Source organism: Lithobates pipiens, unplaced genomic scaffold (genome assembly GCF_037356315.1).
Source record: "Lithobates pipiens isolate NorthernLeopardFrog02 unplaced genomic scaffold, aLitPip1_a1.2 Scaffold_3, whole genome shotgun sequence".
In the NCBI taxonomy this organism is placed as follows: Eukaryota; Metazoa; Chordata; class Amphibia; order Anura; family Ranidae; genus Lithobates; species Lithobates pipiens.
In genome coordinates this window covers 183,924,685-183,947,678 of record NW_027507790.1, presented here as the reverse complement: position 1 = coordinate 183,947,678, position 22,994 = coordinate 183,924,685, and the positions used below count along the sequence as shown (strand labels likewise).

The 22,994-nt window shown below is 46.0% G+C and overlaps 1 protein-coding gene across 2 annotated transcripts in view; it reads left to right on the top strand.

Annotated features, from left to right (window-relative positions):
- DMGDH (dimethylglycine dehydrogenase) overlaps positions 1-22,994 on the top strand; it is a 92,829-nt gene that overhangs the window by 6,970 nt on the left and 62,865 nt on the right. For both annotated transcript variants that reach the window (XM_077462597.1, XM_077462596.1), the window contains exons 2-4: positions 8,097-8,274; positions 11,182-11,280; positions 16,299-16,463. In XM_077462597.1, coding sequence (XP_077318723.1) covers positions 8,097-8,274; positions 11,182-11,280; positions 16,299-16,463 — 442 coding nt within the window. The remainder of the gene's footprint in view (positions 1-8,096; positions 8,275-11,181; positions 11,281-16,298; positions 16,464-22,994) is intronic.

Below are 22,994 nucleotides of genomic sequence, written 5' to 3'. Positions count from 1 at the left end.
TACATCAATTTATCCATTAAGGGATGAATTGGAAAGGAAAACGCAGTCTGTGGGATTTTCCTGACTCCCAGGGAAGAAACAGAGGACGTAGGGACTTCAGCAGCAGGCATTCTGAATGTGGTATGCACCAATTCAGTATAATACTGCACCTGTTTTCTGAGCGCCTGGGAGGAGGGGACTCTCTCCTCTTCCTCTGATTCCCCCGACTGCTCAAGATCCCTGTCCCAAGATAGGGATCTCTCATTGTCAGAAGAATCATCTGAAAGAGGAATCTCAGCAGAGGGAGGGGATATACCCCTTTTCCTGCTATCTTTCAGGGAAGCAGAAATAAAATTCATGATTCTCCCTTCAAAACCCTCCAATGTAGCCCTAAGGGAGTCCTCAGTGACGTATATCGGGGCTGACACATTAGGAGAGGCTGCAAAACCTGACAGGGGCACTGACTCATCCTGTGAGGCTGGCTCCAGTCTTGCAGGGGGGGATGGTAACTTACAGGCATTTTTAGAACCCCTGGACCTAGGCGGTGATTTACCAGTGCCCTTGTTACCTCCCCCTGAGACCCTCTTACAAGGAGACATAGTCCTAAGCTACAAAGCAGAGGTACTAATACAAAGTGCAATCACTGTTGTGCTAAAAGTCTCACAATAAAATATAAATGCTTAATACTTCACAACCTGATGCTGAGTAGGTGTCTAAGGTTTGCCTGGATCCCAAACCCCTGGGATGCTTACTGCCCACAGCTCCTGTGTCTCTCACTTACAGCCCCCTGACGCTCTGGGCTTTTAAAGCTGCCGCCTGGTGCCTGCGCAGTACAGCGCCGTGCACACCAACGTGCACGGCTCACAACCACACTCCCCCCTCCTCAACTAACCCGGGAGCGCGCTCGCGCTCGTGCACGAGGACCGCCGGAATCCAGGGGGGGAAAAGGAATCTCATCAGAGCTGCGTGGGACCCCCAGACTTTGTGGGACCCCTGTATTACATTATTGTGGCAGGGACTGCAGTGGAGACGTGAGACCTCTGGAGAACCAGGCTTCACTGAGCTTGTGTACTGAAAGGCATGTAAGTATGCATCAGGCTGCTCTTACTCCCTCTAGTGGTGGAAACCAGGTAAGACATACTACTACTCAAATGAAGAAATCCATAATATAATTATATATAGGATTAACTTCCTTTACCTGTCCTCGCCGCAGGAATTGCTGAAAACAGATAGATTCCAGCCTTCACCCATCATGGCGGGCAGAGTTGTGCCAACCTTCAGGTTTTTCTGGGGTTCTTTCTCAGAAGAACCTCCTACCTGGACCTTGTAAAAGACTCTGCCAGAAACTTTCGTGCCACTATGTAAACAGTACACCAAGTCTGGTTTTCCCAGAGCCCAGTCTTCCAATAGGAGAGGACTTAGAGGCCAAACCTCGTTTCTTCGGATGACGAGGCCCGGGTACCATACCATCTTGGGAGTCAAATATCGTCCCGAGATATGGATCCGGTTTGTTGTAGCCCTTAGGCCCCCGCAGGGACCTGCACAGAGCTTTCTTCATAGCACATGTTTTACGTGACCAACCACCATAGACACTGGCGAAAAAACTGAGGTGCCTCCCATATGGGAGAGGTTATATAGGGGAGGAATTCTCCTTAATTGGGGTTAACCAGTGTCCAATCACCAGAGGTGCCTATATAACCCACTATGTAATGAGCTCCTGTGTCCCGTGATGTATGATCAAGAAATATTTTTTCTGAAAATACTAGCAATCTAGCGGCCATGTTCTGTAACTGTTTTAGTATCAGAAACAGGACATTATTTGTTTTATATTGCTATGCTGCATTTTAAAAGTTATATTAACCACTTTATCCCTGATCTGAAGTTATTCAAGGGGTCCATATTGTTTCTGGCATAGTCTGTAAATGCACTATGGGGTATGAAGCAATATCGTTACAAAAGACAAGAAGAGGAGTGTAGTTGCTATAGGTAACCAAGTGAAAGAACAAGCGACAAGCAACCAGTCGTTAAAGTGAACTTCCACCCAAAAATGGAACTTCCACTTTTTGGAATCCTCCCCCCTCCGGTGTCACATTTGGCACCTTTCAGGGGGGAGGGGGGAGAAGATAACTGTCTAATACAGGTATATGCTCCCACTTCCTGGCATAAATCACCTCAGTGATTGCGGGTATCTATGCCACTTCCGGCACCTACTCTGCCCTCCCCTGCTGTATTCTGGGAGACACACAGGTCCCAGAACATAGCAGGGACCAGCGAGGACACTCTGGTAGCGAGGGGGCTGAAGTTCTGGTTCCCTACCTAGTAGTCCAGCTATGTGCTTGGCGGGAACCTGTTCTGTTAGTGGTAGAGAGATAACAGAGGTATGCTGGACTGGTGGAGGGGGCGCAGGCTCAGCCTGTCTCTCCTAATACATACAAGTTACAGTGTGTAGTGACATGGGAAAAGTCGCTTTTTAGAGGAACGCTGCACTTTGTTACTGCACACAGCTCATCTGTAAGTCGGGGAACTGCCTTAAACGGTTGTGTTTTGAACTTCCGAAAAAAAGCAAAAAAAACAAATGAAACAAAAATGAACAATTTTTTTTTTTATCAGTGCACGTGTCTAATATTTACTTTGCATGCACTGTGAATGTCCGGCTGAAGTTTCCGATGCTGCCAGACCTTGCCGGGAAGAAGACATTTACTGACCTAGCTATAGATGTATGTCACAATTTCTACATATTGGTTCAAAACATCAACTGTCTGTTGGACTTTCAACTTACTGAAGTATTCTGTTTATAGCGGTTCATAAAACCCATCTTCTAGTTTGGGGAAGAGATGGAAGGACACCGCGGAGACAGTAATCATTGGTGGTGGATGTGTGGGGTTGAGCTTGGCATATCACCTGGTCAAAGCACATGTCTAATATTTACTTTGCTTGCACTGTGAATTACCGGCTGAAGTTCCAGCAGATGCTGCCGGACCTTGCCGGGAAGAAGACATGACATCATTGTGGCTCCGGCCACTCACAGCGCTGGAGCCACGAACCCGGAAGAAATGCAGAGGGCAAAAAGTCAGCTGCATCGGCGTGGACCAGGCTGCGATACGGGGACTTTGTTCTAAGGTAGGTATTTCATAATGAGCTAGTATGCTCATTCTACTAGCTCATTATTCCTTTGCCTTTACAGGGTTTTTTTTTTTTTTTTTTTTGACATGTGGGTATACAACCGCTTTAATGTTAGATTCTTCATATGACTCCGCTCCGCGCAAGAGGTACTTCCATATGCATAGGTGCCGATGACGCCTCCCACAGGCAAACCCAATGACTACTGGCCCAACGATTTTGGTCCAAGGCCTAGCCCTAGACTACACAAGCAGATACGTGTAGCCAATCAGAACTGCATGTGATTTTTTTTATTAAGCACTGTAACCATTGTAGCTAACATATTCCATGTAATCTGGGTCCACAGTCTGGTGGGCCTTCTGTGGGCCTTCTGTGCAGTTTCCCAAATAAAACAAAGCAGATCGGTTTAAAAAAAACATCTGCAGAGTACACCAACCATCCCGTTATGGAATGGTGCTCCTGAAAATAAAACTAAACCCACAAACAAAAATGTAATATATATTGGTTTACCACTCCTGAGAAGTGGTGGCTTCATTCATTTTTTCCCTTTTTTTTCTGATCCTGCCAGTAAGGCTCGGTTCACACAGGGGCAACACGACTTTCAACACGACTTTTGGAGGCAACTTGGACACGACTTGAACATGACTTGGACACAACTTACAACACGACTTTAAGTCGCCCCAGGCCAGGCGACTTTTGCCATGGCCAATCAGAGAATGAGCTCTCAAGGGGGAACTCCACACCAAATTAAAAAAAAAGAACGGCGTGGGTTCCCCCTCCAAGAGCATACCAGGCCCTTAGGTCTGGTATGGATTTTAAGGGGAACCCCCTATGCCGAAAAGATGGCGTGGGGGTCCCCCCAGATCCATACCAGACCCTTATCCGAGCATGCTACTCGGCCGGCCAGGAAAGGGGGTGGGGACGAGCGAGCATCCCCCCCCCCGAGCCGTACCAGGCCACGTGCCCTCAACATGGGGGGGTGCCCCCCCACCCTGAAGCACCTTGTCCCCATGTTGATGAGGACAAGGGCCTCATCCCGACAACCCTGGCTGTTGGTTGTCGGGGTCTGCGGGCGGGGGGCTTATCGGAATCCGTGAGCCCCCTTTAATAAGGGAGCCCCCTTTAATAAGGGGACCCCCGGATACCGGCCCCTCCACCCTATGTAAAGGAGTATGGGGTACAATGTACCCCTACCCATTCACCTGTGAAAAAAATGTAAAAAAAAATACAACACACAAGGGTTAAAATAGTTTAGCACAGCTCCGGGGGTCTTCTTCCGTCTTCGGGGGTCTTCTTGCCGGACTTCTCCGCTATCTTCTGCTCTTTTGCTAGCTCTTTCACTAGCGGAGGAGCCTGGCTTTCTTCTTCGCCGCCGCCCTCTTCTTCCGACTTCGGGGTTCTTGTCCCCCTCTTTGGTTCTTCTTGCCAGGCCACCGCGCCTTCTTCTAGCTCTTTTGCAAGCGGTGGCCCCGGTCTTCTGTCGCTGCTGCCGCCGTCTTTTTTTTTTCTGTTCTTCTCTTCTGGAGATGTTGCCTCGTCGCTGTCTCCGGTCACAATGACAGGACACGCGGCGTGCGGCAACTTATATAGGAACATTACCGGATGATGTCCTCGCCCATTATGATGTCACAGTCCCAGAGGATGCTGGGACTGTGACATCATAATGGGTGGGGACATCATCCGGTGATGTCCCTATATAAGTCGCCGCACGCCGCGTGTCCTGTCATTGTGACCAGAGACAGCTACGAGGCAACATCTCCAGAAGAGAAGAACAGAAGACGGCGGCAGCGGCGACAGAAGACCACGGAAGGCGCGGTGGCCCGGCAAGAAGAACCGAAGAGGGGGTCAAGACCCCCGAAGAGGGGGACAAGACCCCCAAAGTCCCCCCAAGGCACCCCCCCATGTTGAGGGCACGCGGCCTGGTATGGCTCAGGAGGGGGGGGGCGCTCGCTCATCCCCACCCCCTTTCCTGGCTGGCTGGGTAGCGTGCTCGGATAAGGGTCTGGTATGGATCTCGGGGGGACCCCCACGCCGTCTTTTTGGCGTAGGGGGTTCCCCTTAAAATCCATACCAGATCTAAGGGCCTGGTATGCTCTCGGAGGGGGAACCCACGCCAATTTTTTTAAATAAATTTGGCGTGGAGTTCCATTTTGAGAGCTGATAATTCTCTGAGAGTCACCTCCGTATAGACGGAGATCCGACTTGGAGCCGACCTCCATTGAAATCAATGGGTACCAGTCGCCTACAAGTCGGATAGCAGTAGTACAGGAACCTTTTCTGAAGTCGGAGAGACTTCATTAGTGTGCATTAAGACGGCTCTCATTCACTTACATTGATTTTTACATGTAGCGTGACTTAAGGCGACTAGGGGCGACCTGAAGTCGGATCTGAGTCGCCCCTGTGTGAACCGGCTCTAACACACCTCCTGTTCTAGGATGACAACACTCTCTCTCAATTTACTGCATCTACGGAAGAACATCGGTGTCATCCTTACACAGAAAGGGGCTGTGCTGGGACAACAGAACACCTCCCCCTTCCTTATCTCTAAAACACAAGGGGAGGTGTTTTGTGTTTTAAAGAGAAAGCTTGGAACAATGCTAACTGATAAGAGTGCAGCAGTAAGTTATAAGCTCAGAGAATTTCTGACAGGTATTTATTGTACGTATTGCTCAAATATAAAAAAATGCTTTATTGCCATATTTACCAAGCAAATCTGAAAATGTCATTGTTGTTCATGTTTTGAGAGCAGCGCAGGAAAAGCACATGGAATGCCGCGCACACAGGAGCGGAATTTCCGTAGGAAAAAACTTGGATGGTTTTTCCGACGGAATTTCGCTCAAGCTTGGCCACAAAAGTTCTCTGAACCTTCGCCCGTCAAGAACGCGGTGACGTAGAACACTACGACGAGCCGAGAAAATGAACTTCAATGCTTCCGAGCATGCGTTGATTTTGTTTACGAGCATGCGTAGGAATTTTGCACGTCGAAATTTGCGATCTGAACTTTTTCAGACTGAAAAATAGAGAACCTGCTCTCAGTCTTTTGTTGGCCGGAATTCCGCCAGCAAAAGTCCGATGGAGCATACACATGATCGCATTTTCCGACCAAAAGCTCTCATCGGACTTTTGCTGGTGGAATTTCCGATCATGTGTACGCGGTAGAACACACATTTTCCACACAATGTTCTGGTGTGAACTGACCCTCAATCTGACAGTGGCTCCTACCTAGGTACCTAGGCTCTAACCTACCCTCCTGCAGGAAATCAATGATCAGTTTTAGTGTGAGCCCTGAGCAATTTGAAGCCTCTACAGAAGCGTGACCCAACACTCGACGCTAGGATTTCCATTATATTTAATGATTCCTGATCACACCTCACTTGAAAAAGTACAAAGGGAAAGAGGAGAAAATTTTAACCCCGATAGTCTCTAATAGGAGTGCCTCAAAAGTGTGCGACATGCATTTTCTGTGTTTTTTCTCTTTTTCTTGCCTAGTAACTAGCTTTTTATTGGATACAAGTAATAAAAATATACTCAAGCCTGTACAAATGTTTAAAAAACTCCCTAAAAATATATATGATATAAGGATATTTTATTTTATTTTTTCCAATTTTTATGTCGACTAGAATTTCCCCTCTAAATCTTGGGTATGTTTCCCAAATACACTATAGTACCATATTGGGATGCCTGCCTTTACACACACATGAACTTTAATGGAATCCCAGTCTTAAGCCTCGTACACACGATTGGATTTTTGGCAGCCAAAGCGTTAGACTTTTGTCCAAAGGGCATGTGCCTGGATTTTGCCTTGCATACTAATGGCACACAGTTATGGGCCAACAAACACAAACACCTACATGCTATGTGGAATTTCAGCTCTTAAGGGCCACCCTTTGGGCACCTTCTGCTAATGTTGTGTTTGGTGGGCAGGTTTTTTTTCTCAAACAATAGGTGCTGGAACTCAACCACGACCCCCCAAAACCCCTCCCCTATACACACCCTCCAAATCACATCAAATAGTGGGTGTGGTCAGTCAAATTTCACAAATAGTAAGAGGGTCTTAAAGGGGTAATAAATACCAGGATTGCATTATATACAGAGTGCAGAGTTCAGGGGGGTTACACCCAGAGTGCAAAGCTATCACTTGTAAACACAGAAACCAAACTTCTGTGTTTACAAGTGATTGTGGTGAACAGGCACCAAAGGGTCTGAGCCAGAGGTGGTGGAACTGAGTTCCACCAAGTTCCACCTGAAAAAAAGCCCTGTTGGTGAGCATTGATTCCAAGCATGTGTGTTTGTACTTTTGACTTTTGTGTGATGAACTTGTGTACACACAGTACCTAAATCTGACAACAGACCATTGTCTGACGAAAATTTACTAGTCTGCTATCACATTTGTTGGCTGAAAGTTGGACAACAATTGTCTGATGGAGCATATTAACGGTCAGATTTTAGGCAAACAGTCTGTCATCACACAATTGCAAAATCTTTGTGTGTACGAGGCTTTAGTCTGTAGGGTTCAATATTGAGTTGGCCCACCCATTGCAGCTATAACAGCTTCATCTCTTCTGGGAAGGCTGTCCACAAGGTTTAGGAGTACATCTATGGTAATGTTTGACCATTCTTCCAGAAGTGTATTTGTGAGGACAGAAAGGCCTGGCTCTCAGTCTCAGCTCTAATTCATCCCAATGGTGTTCTGTTGGGTTGAGGTCAGGACTCTGTGCAGGCCAGTCAAGTTCCTCCACCCCAAACTCGCTCATCCATGTCTTTATGGACCTTGCTTTGTGTATAATATAGTGTATACTGGTTATAGATTTCTGTCATAATTTAACAGTCCTTGGCCATATTGACATCAAAGTCACAGGATTGTGTGTCTGATGGGTCATGTTTACATCCTCTGACATTTACTGACCTAGCTAGATATATGTCACAATTTCTACATATTGGTTCAAAACATCAACTGTCTATTGGACTTTCAACTTACTGAAGTATTCTGTTTATAGCGGTTCAGAAAACCCATCTTCTAGTTTGGGGAAGAGATGGAAGGACACTGCGGAGACAGTAATCATTGGCGGTGGATGTGTGGGGGTGAGCTTGGCATATCACCTGGCCAAAGCAGGCATGAAAGATGTGGTTCTCCTGGAGAAATCAGAGCTTACAGCTGGATCCACATGGCATGCAGTAAGTTAATATCTACAAATACACAACACAAGAGAGACATCTAGTCATGGGTTCTGGGGACCGCCACCTATTAGACTACATTCAGACAAGCAATTAGAATGCCCCAAAATTTCCAATGCAAGCATCAGCAATATCTTGCATCTGGAGTGACAGGTTTGCTCAAATAGAAGCTGCAATGGCAGGCTGATGGTGGCCACAGCTACTTGTTACTGTTCCCACAACCAGCGATTACTTGAGGCGATCACAACTGGATGCATTGTGTGCATGTAGCCAAAACCACCACACGCGGATTGCTGACTGTGCGAAGAGTCACAAATAGTCATTGTTTAATATGGTCACATAACATCACAGCTCCTTCTTATTTTCATCTGGATCCAGTGGTGAGCAGGTCCAGAATGCTCCAGAGCATTCCACTGTAAGTCCAGGCCAGCTTGTTGACACACTTTAAGGAGGTGAGTCCATGACAGCATGGGCACACAGGAAGTGGATTGAAATGCGGTTTAATCCTAGACTTCAGATCAGTAAGTCTTCGGGACTGCATCATAGAGAAGGCAACAAGACCTGCTTCTCTCTTTTTCTTGTAGAAGCTGACATTCCATTTTACTTTTTTTAAAAGAGATAAACTAGTTTGGCGTTTCCAATATTCCGTTAATACACTCATTGAGAGTCCATTCACACAGGGGCAACGACTTCCAGCGTGACTTTGGGAGGGAACTTGGACACGACTTGAGTATGAATCACAGCGAGATTTGGGGCGACTTCAACACAACTTGAAGTTGCTTCCAGGAAGGGGACTTTGCCAGTGGCCAATCACATAATAATCAGCTCTGAGCGGGAGGGGTTTACCTAAAAAACAATTTTTACTTCCTGGAAAGTTGCTTCAGTTAAGACAGGGGATCAGACTTGGAGGCGACTTCCATTGAAATTAATGTGTACAAGTCGCCTAGAAGTCGGATTGAAGTAGTACAGGAACCCTTTCTGAAATCGGAGCGACTTCAGCAGTGTGCATTGAGATGGCTCTCATTCACTTCCATTGATTTTATCATGTCGCGCGACTTGGGGTGACTTCAAGTCGGATCCAAAGTCACCCCTGTGTGAATAGACTCTTACATTGCATTGGACACGCTTTTTTAACCAATTGCTGACCAGCCGCTGTGCTGCCCCAACGGGGCATAGAATTTATATAAACTGTTTTCCTAACCATTTTCTATGGACATTTATATTTAGTTCACATGCTGCCATTTGGTGACCTTTTGTGGTAATGCACTTGTTTCTTATGTTCTTTTTTCCTTATGTTATGACACACTTCCTTTTGTATGTAATGCTCCACCCTTCTTCCTGTTATTGTACTACCTGTGTAATGGATGCAGCAGCAAGCCACATGTAGAAGGGCACATGTATTCTGCATTGTAAGCTACAGACAATATCATCTTTTGACTGCATAAATACTACAACCTATTCATCTGTTTGCATCCTGTCATCTGCTATAACCTGATGTTCAAAATAAAAGTATCTTGTGGATGGAATTGGTATTTGGTGAGTTAAAACTATCTGATGAGGATTGTCCTCAGTGATTATATCTTATACAGGCCATGCATAGAGGTCTCACAAGGGATAGTCGCTTCATAACAATCAGAGTCAGAATAGCCGCCATCATTATACTGCGGCAGGTCGGCACAATCCTGCTGTAGCTGTACGTCGGCTCCTTTAAGCGGGATAGCAGGCGCACGCGCAAGCTGCATTACGGGGGGTGCCGATGCTCGTGGCCGGTGCCCGCGCAGGAGAGGCAGAACAGGGATGTGTGTGTGTGTGTAAACACACAAATCCCTGTTCTGTAAGCTGAGGAGAGGCAGATCATGAGTTCCTAATAGCTAGGAACCACTATCTGTCATCTCCTATAGTCAGTCCCCTCCCCCCACAGTCAGGGAACACAGTTAACCCCTTGATCACCCCTAATGTTAACCCCTTCCCTGCCAGTGACATTTACACAGTAGTCAGTGCATTTTTATAGCACCGATCGCTGTTTAATTGTCAATGGTTTAAAAAATGTGTCAAAAGTGTCTGATGTGTCCGCCATAATGTCGCAGTCCTGATAAAAATCGCAGATCACCGCCATTACTAGTAAAAAAAAAAAAATAATAATAAAAATGCCATAAATCGATCTCCTATTTTGTAGACACTATAACTTTGGTTTGCACAAATCAATATACACTTATTGCGATTTTTATTACCAAAAATATGTAGAAGGATACATATCAGCCTAAACTGAGGAAAAAAAATTTATAAAAAAAAAAAAATTGGGGATATTTATTAAAATTTTTCAAAATTGTCGCTCTTGTTTTGTTTATAGCGCAAAAAATAAAAACCGCAGAGATGATCAAATACCACCAAAAGAAAGCTCTATGTGGGGGAAAAAAAGGCGTCAATTTTGTTTGGGCACAGCATTGCACGGCCATGCAATTGTCAGTTAAAGCGACATAGTGCCGAATTGCAAAAAATGGCCTGGTCATTGAGCAGCCAAATCTTCCGGGGCTGAAGTGGTTAAAGCACGCTGAATGCCAATCAAAGCACCTGTCACTAAATAAAATGGCTACATTACAGTCCTGTTCACACATTGTGTTTGCTTCACTTTGCTTCAAAAAATATACCCCATATTGCTTTCTTGGTGCTTCAAAGCATCTTCAAAGCCTCCAAGAAAGTCAATAATAAAACTCGGTTACAGCACCTGCAGCTTTACAGAGGTCCAAGGATACAAGAGTACCAATGCTGAACAGGAGTACTAAGAATCTGGGTATTTGCTGAGTGGGGTTACCACTGAGCCTCAACACACACTGGGCATTGTAACATTTTTTTAATTACTTTTTCCGATGTCAACATGTTTAAACTTTGTAATTCCAATTTTCACAGGCTGGTTTAACTACATATTATCACCCTGGAATTAACCTAAAGAAGATCCATTATTACAGTATTAAGCTTTATGAGGATTTGGAAGAGGAGACAGGTCAGGTATGTCCAGGAGTACAGTTCAACTTTTTTATATCATCAATATATAACCAGGCCATTTACTGAGTACATTTACACCACGTCTGCCCATGCCTGTACACAACACACACACACAAACACTGTTTCTATCAACCTGAGGGACCCCGCCAGTGCACTAATTTTGTTATTAAGGAGAAATTAAAGGGCTGCAATACTAAGGGGTCAAATGATCGGTTTTGTTAACATTCATGCAGGATTCACACATTTTTCTAATTGGATTCACTTGGAAACATGTGTGAAACGTATGTGAAAAGACTTATAAATAGACACCTGAAGTGCAAAATACACTCCAAGTCATCTTCCAGATTGGTATTAAAGCGGGAGTCCACCGGGACTCCGCGTTTTTTTTTTTTTTAAAAGCCAGCAGCTACAAATACTGCAGCTGCTGACTTTTAAAATAGTGACACTTACCTGTCCAGCGCGCCCGCGATGTCGGCACCCGAAGCCGATCTCTAGATCGACACTCGAATGCTGCCGCCGCCATCTTGGGTATGGGAATCAGGAAATGGAGCCTTTCGGCTTCATTTCCCGGTTCCCTACTGCGCATGCGCGAGCCGCGCTGCGCAATGAGGACGGTCCCCGCTGCCTCTGGGATCTGTGTGTTTCCCAGCAGGCAGCGGGGCACTTGCGGGAAGGGGCAGGCACTTGCGGAAAGGGGCGTAAGTTACGCCCCTTTCCGCAGAGAGCTATCCCGGAAGTGGGTGCAGTTACCTGGATTATCCAGGTAACTGCACCCCCTCCCCCCTGAAAGGTGCCGATTGTGGCACCGGAGGGGGGGAGGGTTCCGATGAGCGGAAGGTCCACTTTAGGGTGGACCTCCGCTTTAAATTGTGCTTCTTTGTTTAGTGTCTGCCTGTAGCATCGTCCGCGCTGGTGTCAGATATTTTCCATTTACATCTGTGGGTCTGATGGTTAAGTGAAGGACAAAGGGACCTAATGATACAGGGCACTGAAACACAGAACAGGGCTTCTTTCTTTTCCTTTCCTTCTTTTTTTATCCTTTTTTTTCCAGCAGGAGCCAAAATACTTTATTCTTTTTCTTTAATGCGTGTTGCAGCCCATTAAGCTATGATGTAGTGCATCATGTTCCATCTTCACCCAGTGCATACCAATATACAGTGGTGTGAAAAAGTGTTTGCCCCCTTCCTCATTTCCTGTTCCTTTGCATGTTTGTCACACTTAAGTGTTTCGGAACATCAAACCAATTTAAACAATAGTCAAGGACAACACAAGTAAACACAAAATGCAATTTGTAAATGAAGGTGTTTATTATTAAAGGTGAAAAAAAATCCAAACCATCATGGCCCTGTGTGAAAAAGTGATTGCCCCCTTTGTTAAAACATACTATAACTGTGGTTGTCCACACCTGAGTTCAATTTCTATAGCCACACCCAGGCCTGATTATTGCCACACCTGTTCACAATCAAGGCATCACTTAAATAGGAGCTGCTTGACACAGTAAGGTCCACCAGAAGATCCTTAAAAGCTACACATCATGCCGAGACCCAAAGAAATTCAGGAACAATTGAGAAAGAAAGTCATTGAGATCTATCAGTCTGGAAAGGGTTATAAAGCCATTTCCAAAGCTTTGGGAATCCAGCGAACCACAGTGAGAGCCATTATCCACAAATGGCGAAGACATGGAACAGTGGTGAACCTTCCCAGGAGTGGCCGGCCGCCCAAAATTACCCCAAGAGCGCAGCGACGACTCATCCAAGAGGTCACAAAAGACCCCACAACAACGTCCAAGGAACTGCAGGCCTCACTTGCCTCAGTTAAGGTCAGCGTTCATGCCTCCACCATCAGGAAAAGACTGGGCAAAAATGGCCTGCATGGCAGAGTTCCAAGGAGAAAACCACTGCTGAGCAAAAAGAACATCAAAGCTCGTCTCAATTTCTCCACAACACATCTTGATGATCCCCAAGACTTTTGGGACAACATTCTGTGGACCGATGAGACAAAAGTGGAACTCTTTGGAAGGTGTGTGTCCAAGTATATCTGGCGTAGAAGGAACACTGCATTTCATAAAAAGAACATTATACCAACAGTAAAATATGGTGGTGGTAGTGTGATGGTCTGGGGCTGTTTTGCTGCTTCAGGACCTGGAAGACTTGCCGTGATAAAAGGAACTATGAATTCTGCTGTCTACCAAGAGATCCTGAAGGAGAATGTCCGACCATCTGTTCGTGTACTCAAGCTGAAACGAACTTGGGTTCTGCAGCAGGACAATGATCCTAAACACACCAGCAAGTCCACCACCGAATGGCTGAAGAAAAACAAAATGAAGACTTTGGAGTGGCCTAGCCAAAGACCTGACCTGAATCCTATTGAGATGTTGTGGTATGACCTTAAAAAGGCCTTTCATGCTCGAAAACCCTCTAATGTAACTGAATTAGGACAATTCTGCAAAGATGAGTGGGCCAAAATTCCTCCAGGACGCTGTAAAAGCCTCATTGCGCGTTATCGCAAACGCTTGGTTGCAGTTGTTGCTGCTAAGGGTGGCCCAACCAGTTATTAGGTTTAGGGGGCAATCACTTTTTCACACAGGGCCATGATGGTTTGGATTTTTTTTCACCTTTAATAATAAACACCTTCATTTACAAATTGCATTTTGTGTTTACTTGTGTTGTCCTTGACTATTGTTTAAATTGGTTTGATGTTCCGAAACACTTAAGTGTGACAAACATGCAAAGGAACAGGAAATGAGGAAGGGGGCAAACACTTTTTCACACCACTGTAACAGGTTGATATAAATGGGGCTTATTGGAAACAATAGACTTTGGCTTCACAGTTGTGGTCACAGACTTAGATAGTCACACTTGAAGTCCTATAGACATGGTACCAATAACCTCAATATCCTTAGTCATAACTCCACTGTAAGCCCTTGTACACACGGTCGGAGATTCCGACGGAATGTGTCCGATTGGACCGTATTGTCGGATAATCCGACTGTGTGTGGTCTCCATCGGACTGTTTGCGTCGGAATATCCGACGGACCAAGTTTTCCAACTTGTCTATAAAATTTTCCGTCAACATGCTCCGATCGGACATACTCCGATCATGTGTAGCCTACTCCGACGGACAAAGTGCCACGCATGCTCAGATCAAATTCCTAGACTAAAGTTATTGGCTACTAGCCTAAACGTAGTCCCGTCGTAACGAAATAACGTCATCACATTACGTACAATCGGATTTTCCAACAACTTTGTCCGACCGTGTGTATGCAACAGTTTCGGACAAAATCCGTCGGAAAAAAACCAACGGATTTGGTTGTCAGAATGTCCGACCGTGTATATGGGGGCTTACAGTAGATATCTCAGAGTACGATTTGCCAGAGATGGGCACCAGAGATGGGCCCACTATATTCTGTAATGTAACAAACTTGGTCAGCCACTGCCTCTTCCATTGTCTGTAATACAAGTCTGTGCAAGGACACTGACAGCATAGAGCACTGCAGTGTGAGGACAGAAAGCAGCAGAAGAAGAAAATGGTATTTAATGGCATTTTTCAAGCAAATGCCAGTCACAAATCATAACAGGGGGGTGACTGGAATATAGGATATAAAAAAAGTGTGATTCTTGAGTTTGGCTTTTAAATACAGTCAAGTTTTTTGCTATCTGTAGATCCAGTCATTAGGTTCCTAACCTCTTGTGCAGTCCCTGGGACAGAAAGAAAGGGGAAGCTGTACCCCTTAGAAAAGGGGTACAGATGGCAAGCATATCACTTGTTTTCAATGCAGTGGGAATGAGCCAATGCCAGTGAGTCAAGAATAAACATGATTTGGCTATAGTTGAGCTTTAAAACTTTGCCTCTGGAATATTTTTGTTAATCGGCAAATCCTTTAGCCCGATCACATCTGTTATTTCGCACATTTTCTTATATCTCTTGGGGACTTCAGTGGTGAGATATCTTCATTTGAGTTCCTAGGTGTGCACAGCACAACTCTTGTCACCATTGGTATGTATTCTCCTTGTTGGGTTTTTAATTTACATGCATCAAGAGACTGGCAGGAATATCAATAGTCCAAGGTGTTTAGAAACACAGCCAGGACGTATGGCAGGGAGGTTTTGATACTAGATAAACAAGGGATATAACAAAAGAGTGAGTGACTCTGTTCACCAGACATCAGTTTTAAAGAGATAAATTCTTTTGGGTGGACTGACCTTTTAAATCTTGACATTGTAACCTAGGCATGCTCAACCCATGGCCCACTAGCCAAATATGGCCCCTGGAGCCATCTGATGTGGTCATCGACCTCAAACCTATGGCAACCCGCACAACCAGCTCTACTGAATGATTATCAGTCCTCCATAATCCCTGTGGCTGTCATATACAAACTGCTATTGTGGCCAGCTCCCTGCTGTTCACTTTCCTTCCTAACACACAGACAGCTGGGTGGATTACATCTAGTGGCATGGCATTCATACAGGGATTCTGAAGGTGGGATCTCACAGTCGTGTGATGAGCTTGGTGTCATTCTGGGAGCATGTGGTTATGTGTAATTTTATCTTTGCCTAATAAAGCAGTTTTGTTGCACTACCAGGGCATGCGTTTCCCCAGACTGTTGTTTTTTTTTGTTTAGATTGTCCACAGTCCTTGTTGTAGCAATTCAAGGGGTGGCTGCAAATACCCTGTTATAGTGAAGGCTGCAACACTGGATCAGAGCTGTTTTTGGCTAGTCACACCTGAGCGCAAGAGTGGAATTAATGGTGATCTGGTTAATAAAAAAATAGATTTTTGTTATTGTGATTAAACAGTGGGTAAACATCCAATGGGCATTGGTCCCACAGAAAATGAATATCCTGGTTGCTGTTTAAGATCTTTATTATGCTATTCAAAACAAAAATAAAAATCATTGTGGTTGATGACTGGTTACCAAATCACTTAAGTGGTGCTCTTAAAAAAGGTTAAGCACCCCTAATGTAGCTAGATGCTACCCCTGTCAGCACTGATAATCACTATTCAACTGATGTCTTATGCAGGCTGTTGGGTTTCACCAGCCAGGAAGTATCAGAATAGCCTCAACCCCAACAAGAGTGGATGAATTAAAATACCAGATGACCCGTGCTCAATGGCATCCAAATCCGCAGTATCTCATTGGGCCAGAAAAAGTTAAAGAACTATTTCCATTACTGAATCTTGACAAGGTAACGAAACAACAAAACTTTGCTACTGATGTCTCCAGCCCTGGTTTAATTTGTATTTTAGTGAAGGTTAAAAAAAATCAGAAATATTTCCAAATTTTGTGGAATTAAGCAAAACCTGTTATCAGATGTGCAACAAATAACAAGAGCATTGTGGTGTAAAATTTAAACTGGGACCCTCCAATATCTTATATACAGTCCTCCACTGTCCATTTAAAGGGGTTGCAAACCCTCGTGTTTTTTCACCTGCTTTCAGCCTGTTCATTCACTTGGCGGAGACGTGCCCTCCCTCTTTCCACAGGGTTCCAGCTCTTCATTGGATAGATTGATAGCAGTGCAGCCATTGGCTCCCGCTGCTGTCAATCAAATACAATGATACGGGCATCGGGGGTGGCAGGGCTGAGTCCAGTATTCATGTCTATGGACAGAAATGCTGGACTTGGGAGCGCGCCCACAAGGTAACCCCGCTGGGAGATCACTTTTCCTAGGGGGTTATCTGGGAGGAGCCGCGGGAGCCACCGGGGGACCCCAGAAGACGAAGTTCAGGGCCATTCTGTTCAAAACAGGCTGCACAGTGGAGGTAAATATGATATGTTTGTTATTTTAAAAAAGTAAAAATCGAGCCTTTACAATCACTTTATGTTCTTAACAACTTCTAATAGGTTTCCCTAAAAGCAAGAAAAAGATTTAAACAGAAAATAACAGGTGGGAAATACTTAGCTTAGAGTAAAGGTACACACAAATGACAAGTACAAGAGAGCAGAGGAGGTAAGTACAGGGACTTTATCAACTGCAACAGATTAATGTTACATTTATTAATGTATATTGAGTTATTTTAAAGTACACTTTGAGTCTGGCAGGAATCCTACAATGTGTGGGAGAAGTGGCAGCAACTGCAATCTGGAAAATGACTGATAATCTAATACAACATCCTTTAGTTGTACATTATCCTGGGCATTTTTATTGAGGTTCAAATGCATAAGTTATGTTTGCGGTCTTCAAGTTATTTTCTTGATCATAAATCACGGGACACAGGAGCTTCATTACATAGTGGGTTATATAGGCACCTCTGGTGAATGGACACTGGTTAACCCCCAATTAAGGAGAATTCCTCCCCTATATAACCCCTCCCATATGGGAGGCACCTCCGTTTTTTCGCCAGTGTCTATGGTGGTTGGTCGCGTAAAACATGTGCTATGAAGAAAGCTCTGTGCAGGTCCCTGCGGGGGCCTAAGGGCTACAATAACTGGATCCATATCTCGGGCCGATATTTTGACTCCCAAGATGGTATGGTACCCAGGCCTCGTCATCCGAAGAAACAAGGTTTTGCCTGTAAGTCCTCTCCTATTGGAAGACTGGGCTCTGAGAAAACCAGACTTGGTGTACTATTTACTTAGTGGCACACAAGTTTCTGGCAGAGTCTTTTACAAGGTCCAGGTAAGAGGTTCCTTTGAGAAGGAACCCATAAAAATTCCTGAAGGTTGGCACAACTCTGCCTGCCATGATGGGTAAAGGCTGGAATCTGTCTGTTTTCAGCAATTCCTGCGGCGAGGACAGGTAAGGGAAGTTAATCCTATATAACTTATATATTATGGATTTCTTCATTGAGTAGTTGTATGTCTTACCTGGTTTCCACCACTAGAGGAAGTAAGAGCAGCCTGATGCATACTTACATGCCTTTCAGTACACACGCTCAGTGAAGCCTGGTTCTCCCAGATGTCTCACGTCTCCACTGCAATCTCTGCCACAATGAAGGTAATACAGGGGTCCCACATAGTCTGGGGGTCCCATGCAGCTCCGATGGCGATCCCCTTCCCCCCTGGATGACCGGCGGTCCTTGCCGAGCGCGCTCCCGTGCTAATCGAGGGGGGGGTGTGGTTGCGAGCCGTGCACATTGGTGTGCACAGCGCTGTACTGCGCAGGCGCCAGGTGGCAGTTTTAAAAAGCCCAGAGCGTCAGGGGGCTGTAAGTGGAGACACAGGAGCTGTGGGCAGTAAGCATCCTAAGGGATTGGATCCAGGCAAACCTAAGACACCTACTCAGCATCAGGTTGTGCAGTTTAAGCATATATATTTATTGTGAGACTTTGAGCACAACAGTGATTGCACTTTGTACTAGTATCTCTGCTTTGTAGCTTAGGACTATGTCTCCTCGTAAGAGGGTCTCAGGGGGAGGTAACAAGGGCACTGGAAAAACACCGCCTAGGTCTATGGGGTTCTAAAAATGCCTGTAGGCTACCTTCCCCCCCTGCAAGACTGGAGCCAGCCTCACAGGATGAGTCAGTGCCCCTGTCAGGTTTTGAAGCCTCTCCTAATATTTCAGCCCCGGTATATGTCACTGAGGACTCCCTTAGGGCTACATTGGAGGGTTTTGAAGGGAGAATCATGAATTTTATTTCAGCTTCCCTGAAAGATAGCAGGAAAAGGGGTAAATCCCCTCCCTCTACTGAGACTCCTCTCTCAGATGACACTTCTGACAATGAGGAGAGATCCCTATCTTGGGACAGGGATCTTGAGCAGTTGGATGAATCAGAGGAAGAGGAGAGAGTCCCCTCCTCCCAGGCGCTCAGAAAACAGGTGCAATATTATACTGAATTGGTGCGTACCACATTCAGAATGCCCGCTGCTGAGGTCGCTACATCCTCTGTTTCTTCCCTGGGGGTCAGGAAAATTCAGACAGACTGCCTTTTCCTTTCCAATTCATCCCTTAATGGATAAATTGTTGTATGAGGATTCGGGACATCCCGATAAACTGTTTGCTCCTCCTAAAAGGTTTTCTATGCTTTATCCTCTGGAGGAAAGTTTCACCAAGAAATGGGGGGTCCCATCTTTCGATGTCCTTTGGATAATGCTCAGGTATTTAAAGATCCAACTGATAAGAAGCTGGAAACATTGTTGAAAGCCTCCTTTTCCATGACTGGCGCTGTAGTGCAACCTACAGTCGCAGCTGTGGGGTTGTGTCAGTTCCTCAAGGAACAGGTTAAGCAGATGCTTGGCCTCCTTCCCAGTGAGGAAGAATTATGCAGAAATACCTCAAATTCTGTGTTCCATGATTGATGATGATTGATGCGATTTTGGATTCTGTCCAACAAGCATCTCGTTTGTCTCTCCTGTTGGTACACATGCGAAGGACCCTATGGCTAAAAAATTGGGCAGCTGAGCTATCATGCAAGAAGCATTTGATTGGGTTCCCGTTTGTTTGGAGAAGAATTAGACAAATTCGTCCAAAAAATGTCAGGGGGTAAATCTACTCTCCTTTCAATCAAAAGGAGCAAACGTCCATCATTTAGGCGTTCTCTCTCTCCCGGAGCATCAAGCTCTAAGCAGTGGAGACGGCCTTCCCAACCCCCCTCTACAGGAAAGGCTCAAGGCGGGCCCAGGGGCAGAAAAAATCTTGGGGGCGAAAGCCTGCCAAGCAGAGCCCAAAAGCTTCCTTGTGAAGGGGCCCCCCACTCGGCCGAGTAGGGGGAAGGCTCCTGCAGTTTGCAGAAGCCTGGTGGGAAGAGATCTGGGACAAGTGGGTGGTCTCTTCAGTATCTCTGGGCTACAAGCTAGAGTTTCAGGAGATTCCACCTTCTCGCTTTCTAAGGTCAAGGATCCCCAGGGACCCAGTAAAGCAAAGACCGCTATTTCTGGCCTTAGATCACTTACTATTCCAGGGGGTGATAGTAGAGGTGGACCCAAAAGAACAGGGTTCAGGGTTTTACTCGAATCTCTTCACCGTTCCAAAGCCAAATGGAGGTGTCAGACCTATCCTGGATCTGAAGGATCTGAACCGGTTTTTACGCATCCAGTCCTTCCGAATGCAGTCAATTCGCACTGTGGTCTCCTCCCTGCAAGGGGGAGAGTTTATGGCATCAATAGACATCAAGGATGCAGATCTCCATGTGCCAATTTTTTCCGCACACCAAAAGTATCTAAGGTTCGCGGTAGAACGGCGCCATTTTCAATTTGTGGCCTTGCCGTTCGGGCTCGCTACGGCTACGGCTCCCCTCGAGTCTTCACAAAGATTCTGGACCCTCTCTTGGCAAACCTAAGAGCCCAGGGTATAGCCGTCATGGCTTATCTAGACGATTTGCTTCTCATAGAGAAAACAGTAGCGCTCCTGAACCACAGTGTTACCAGAACGCTAGAACACCTGGAATGCCTAGGTTGGATTATAAACCTAGAAAAGTCGTCCCTACAGCCTGTTACCAGGTTGGAATACCTGGGTATGGTCATCGACACCGCTCAGGGCAAGGTGTTTCTACCAAGGCCAAAAGCCTTGGCCATTGAGGATCTGGTGCGCCTAATTCTGGGCAGAAGATCTTCCCCCATTCGGTTGTGCATGAGACTGTTAGGGAAAGTGGTCGCCTCCTTCGAGGCCGTTCCATTCGCCCAGTTCCACTCAAGGCCTTTGCAAAGATGCATCCTTGCGGATTGGAACAGGAAGCCCCAGTCCTTGGATCTTTCTATGCGTCTATCCCCCGGGACACGCAAGAGTCTCGTTTGGTGGTTACAAACCGAGAATTTGCTGAAAGGCAAAACTTTTCTTCCTCTTCCATGGAAGATTATTACGACAGATGCCAGCCTGACAGGCTGGGGAGCAGTATTGGAGGAGACGTGCTCGCAAGGGGAAATGGTCTGCGATCGAGAAGCTATTGCCCGTAAATATCTTGGAGATCCGGGCAGTTTATATGGCTCTCATAAACTGGTCTTTCAGACTACGGGGTCTCTCTGTTCGGGTTCGGTCCGACAATGCCACAGCAGTGGCCTATATCAATCACCAGGGCGGTATCAGGAGTCTGGTTGCGCAAAAAGAGGTGAATCGCATACTTTTCCATGCCTTTCTGCAGTCTTCATTCCAGGAGTAGAAAATTGGCAGGCGGATGGGCTCTGCACCCCGAATTGTTTTTGGAACATATATCGCAGGTGGGGTACTCCAGACGTAGATCTGTTTGCGTCCAGGTTCAACAGAAAACTGGACAAATTTCGTGTCAAGGACAAGAGATGCACTTGCTCAGGGGTCGGATGCTCTGACAGTTCCCTGGGATCAGTACAATTTGATTTATGCCTTCCCCCCGTGCCCGCTTCTGTCGCAGTTCCTGGGAAGAGTCAAGAGGGAAACAAAGTCGGTCCTTTTGGTAGCCCCGGCTTGGCCCAGGCGACCTTGATACGCAGAGATCATGAAGTTGGCCGTAGGCAGGCCGTGGATCCTCCCTCTCCGGCCAGATCTGCTCTCGTAGGGTCCAATTTACCATCCTGCTTTACACAGTCTGAATTTGACGGTTTGGCTGCTGAGACCCACATTCTGAGAGACCGTGGGCTTTCGGGGCCAGTCCTTTCTACTCTGGTCAATGCCAGAAAGCCGGCCTCCAGGCTTATTTACTACAAAATCTGGAAGGCATATGTTTCCTGGTGTGAACTCAGGGAATGGCATCCTAGAAAGTATGTCATTAGCAGGATCTTGGCCTTCCTCCAGTCAGGCCTAGAAATGAATTTGGCTGTAAGCACTATCAAGGTGCAGATTTCGGCCTTGTCAGTGTTTTTTCAGAAGCCACTTGCATCGCATTCCCTAGTGCGGGCTTTCATCCAGGGGGCTATGTGGATAAGGCCGCCAGTCAAATCTCCGGTATGCCCATGGGATCTGAATTTGGTTCTCTCGGCTTTGCAGGGGCAACCTTTTGAACCTTTGCATCTGGCTTCATTAGTTCTCCTGACTAAAAAATTGGTTTTCTTGGTAGCCATATACTCGGCTCGAAGAGTGTCAGAACTAGCAGCTCTCTCCAGCAAGAAGCCGTATCTAATTATTCATAAGGACCGGGTGGTAATGCGTCCCAACAGGGCCTTTCTACCTAAGGTGGTTTCGGGATTCCATTTGAATCAAGATGTAATCCTACCATCCTTTTTTCCGGACCCACAGTCCGCAGAAGAAGAATCTTTGCACACTTTGGATGTGGTAAGGGCAATCAGTATCTATCTTCAGGCAACTGCTCAGATAAGAAAAACTGATTGCTTATTTAATTTGCCGGAAGGCCCTAGGAAGGGCCAGGCGGCATCAAAATTCACTCTCTCAAGGTGGATTAGACAGATTATTTCTCAGGCCTATAGTGCTAAAGGGAAGATCCCTCCTTTTCAAGTGAAAGCGCACTCAACTAGGGCTGTAAGTGCTTCTTGGGCAGTGCATCACCAGGCCTCCCTGGCTCAGATCTGTAAGGCTGCAACTTGGTCATCAGTCCACACATTCACCAGATTCTATCAGGTGGATGTCAGAGGGCAAGAGGATATCGCCTTTGGGCGCAGTGTACTGCAGGCTGCAGTTTAGGTCCTCCGGTCCTTGGTGGTCTATATATTATGATCTGTGTCTCCGTCCCCTCAGTCTGAGCATTGCTTTGGGACATCCCACTATGTAATGAAGCTCCTGTGTCCCGTGATGTATGATCAAGAAAATAGGATTTTTATATACAGCTTACCTGTAAAATCCTTTTCTTGAAAGTATATCACGGGACACAGGGCTCCCGCCCCTCTTGGGTTTTACGTGGTTTCTTATTGCTTT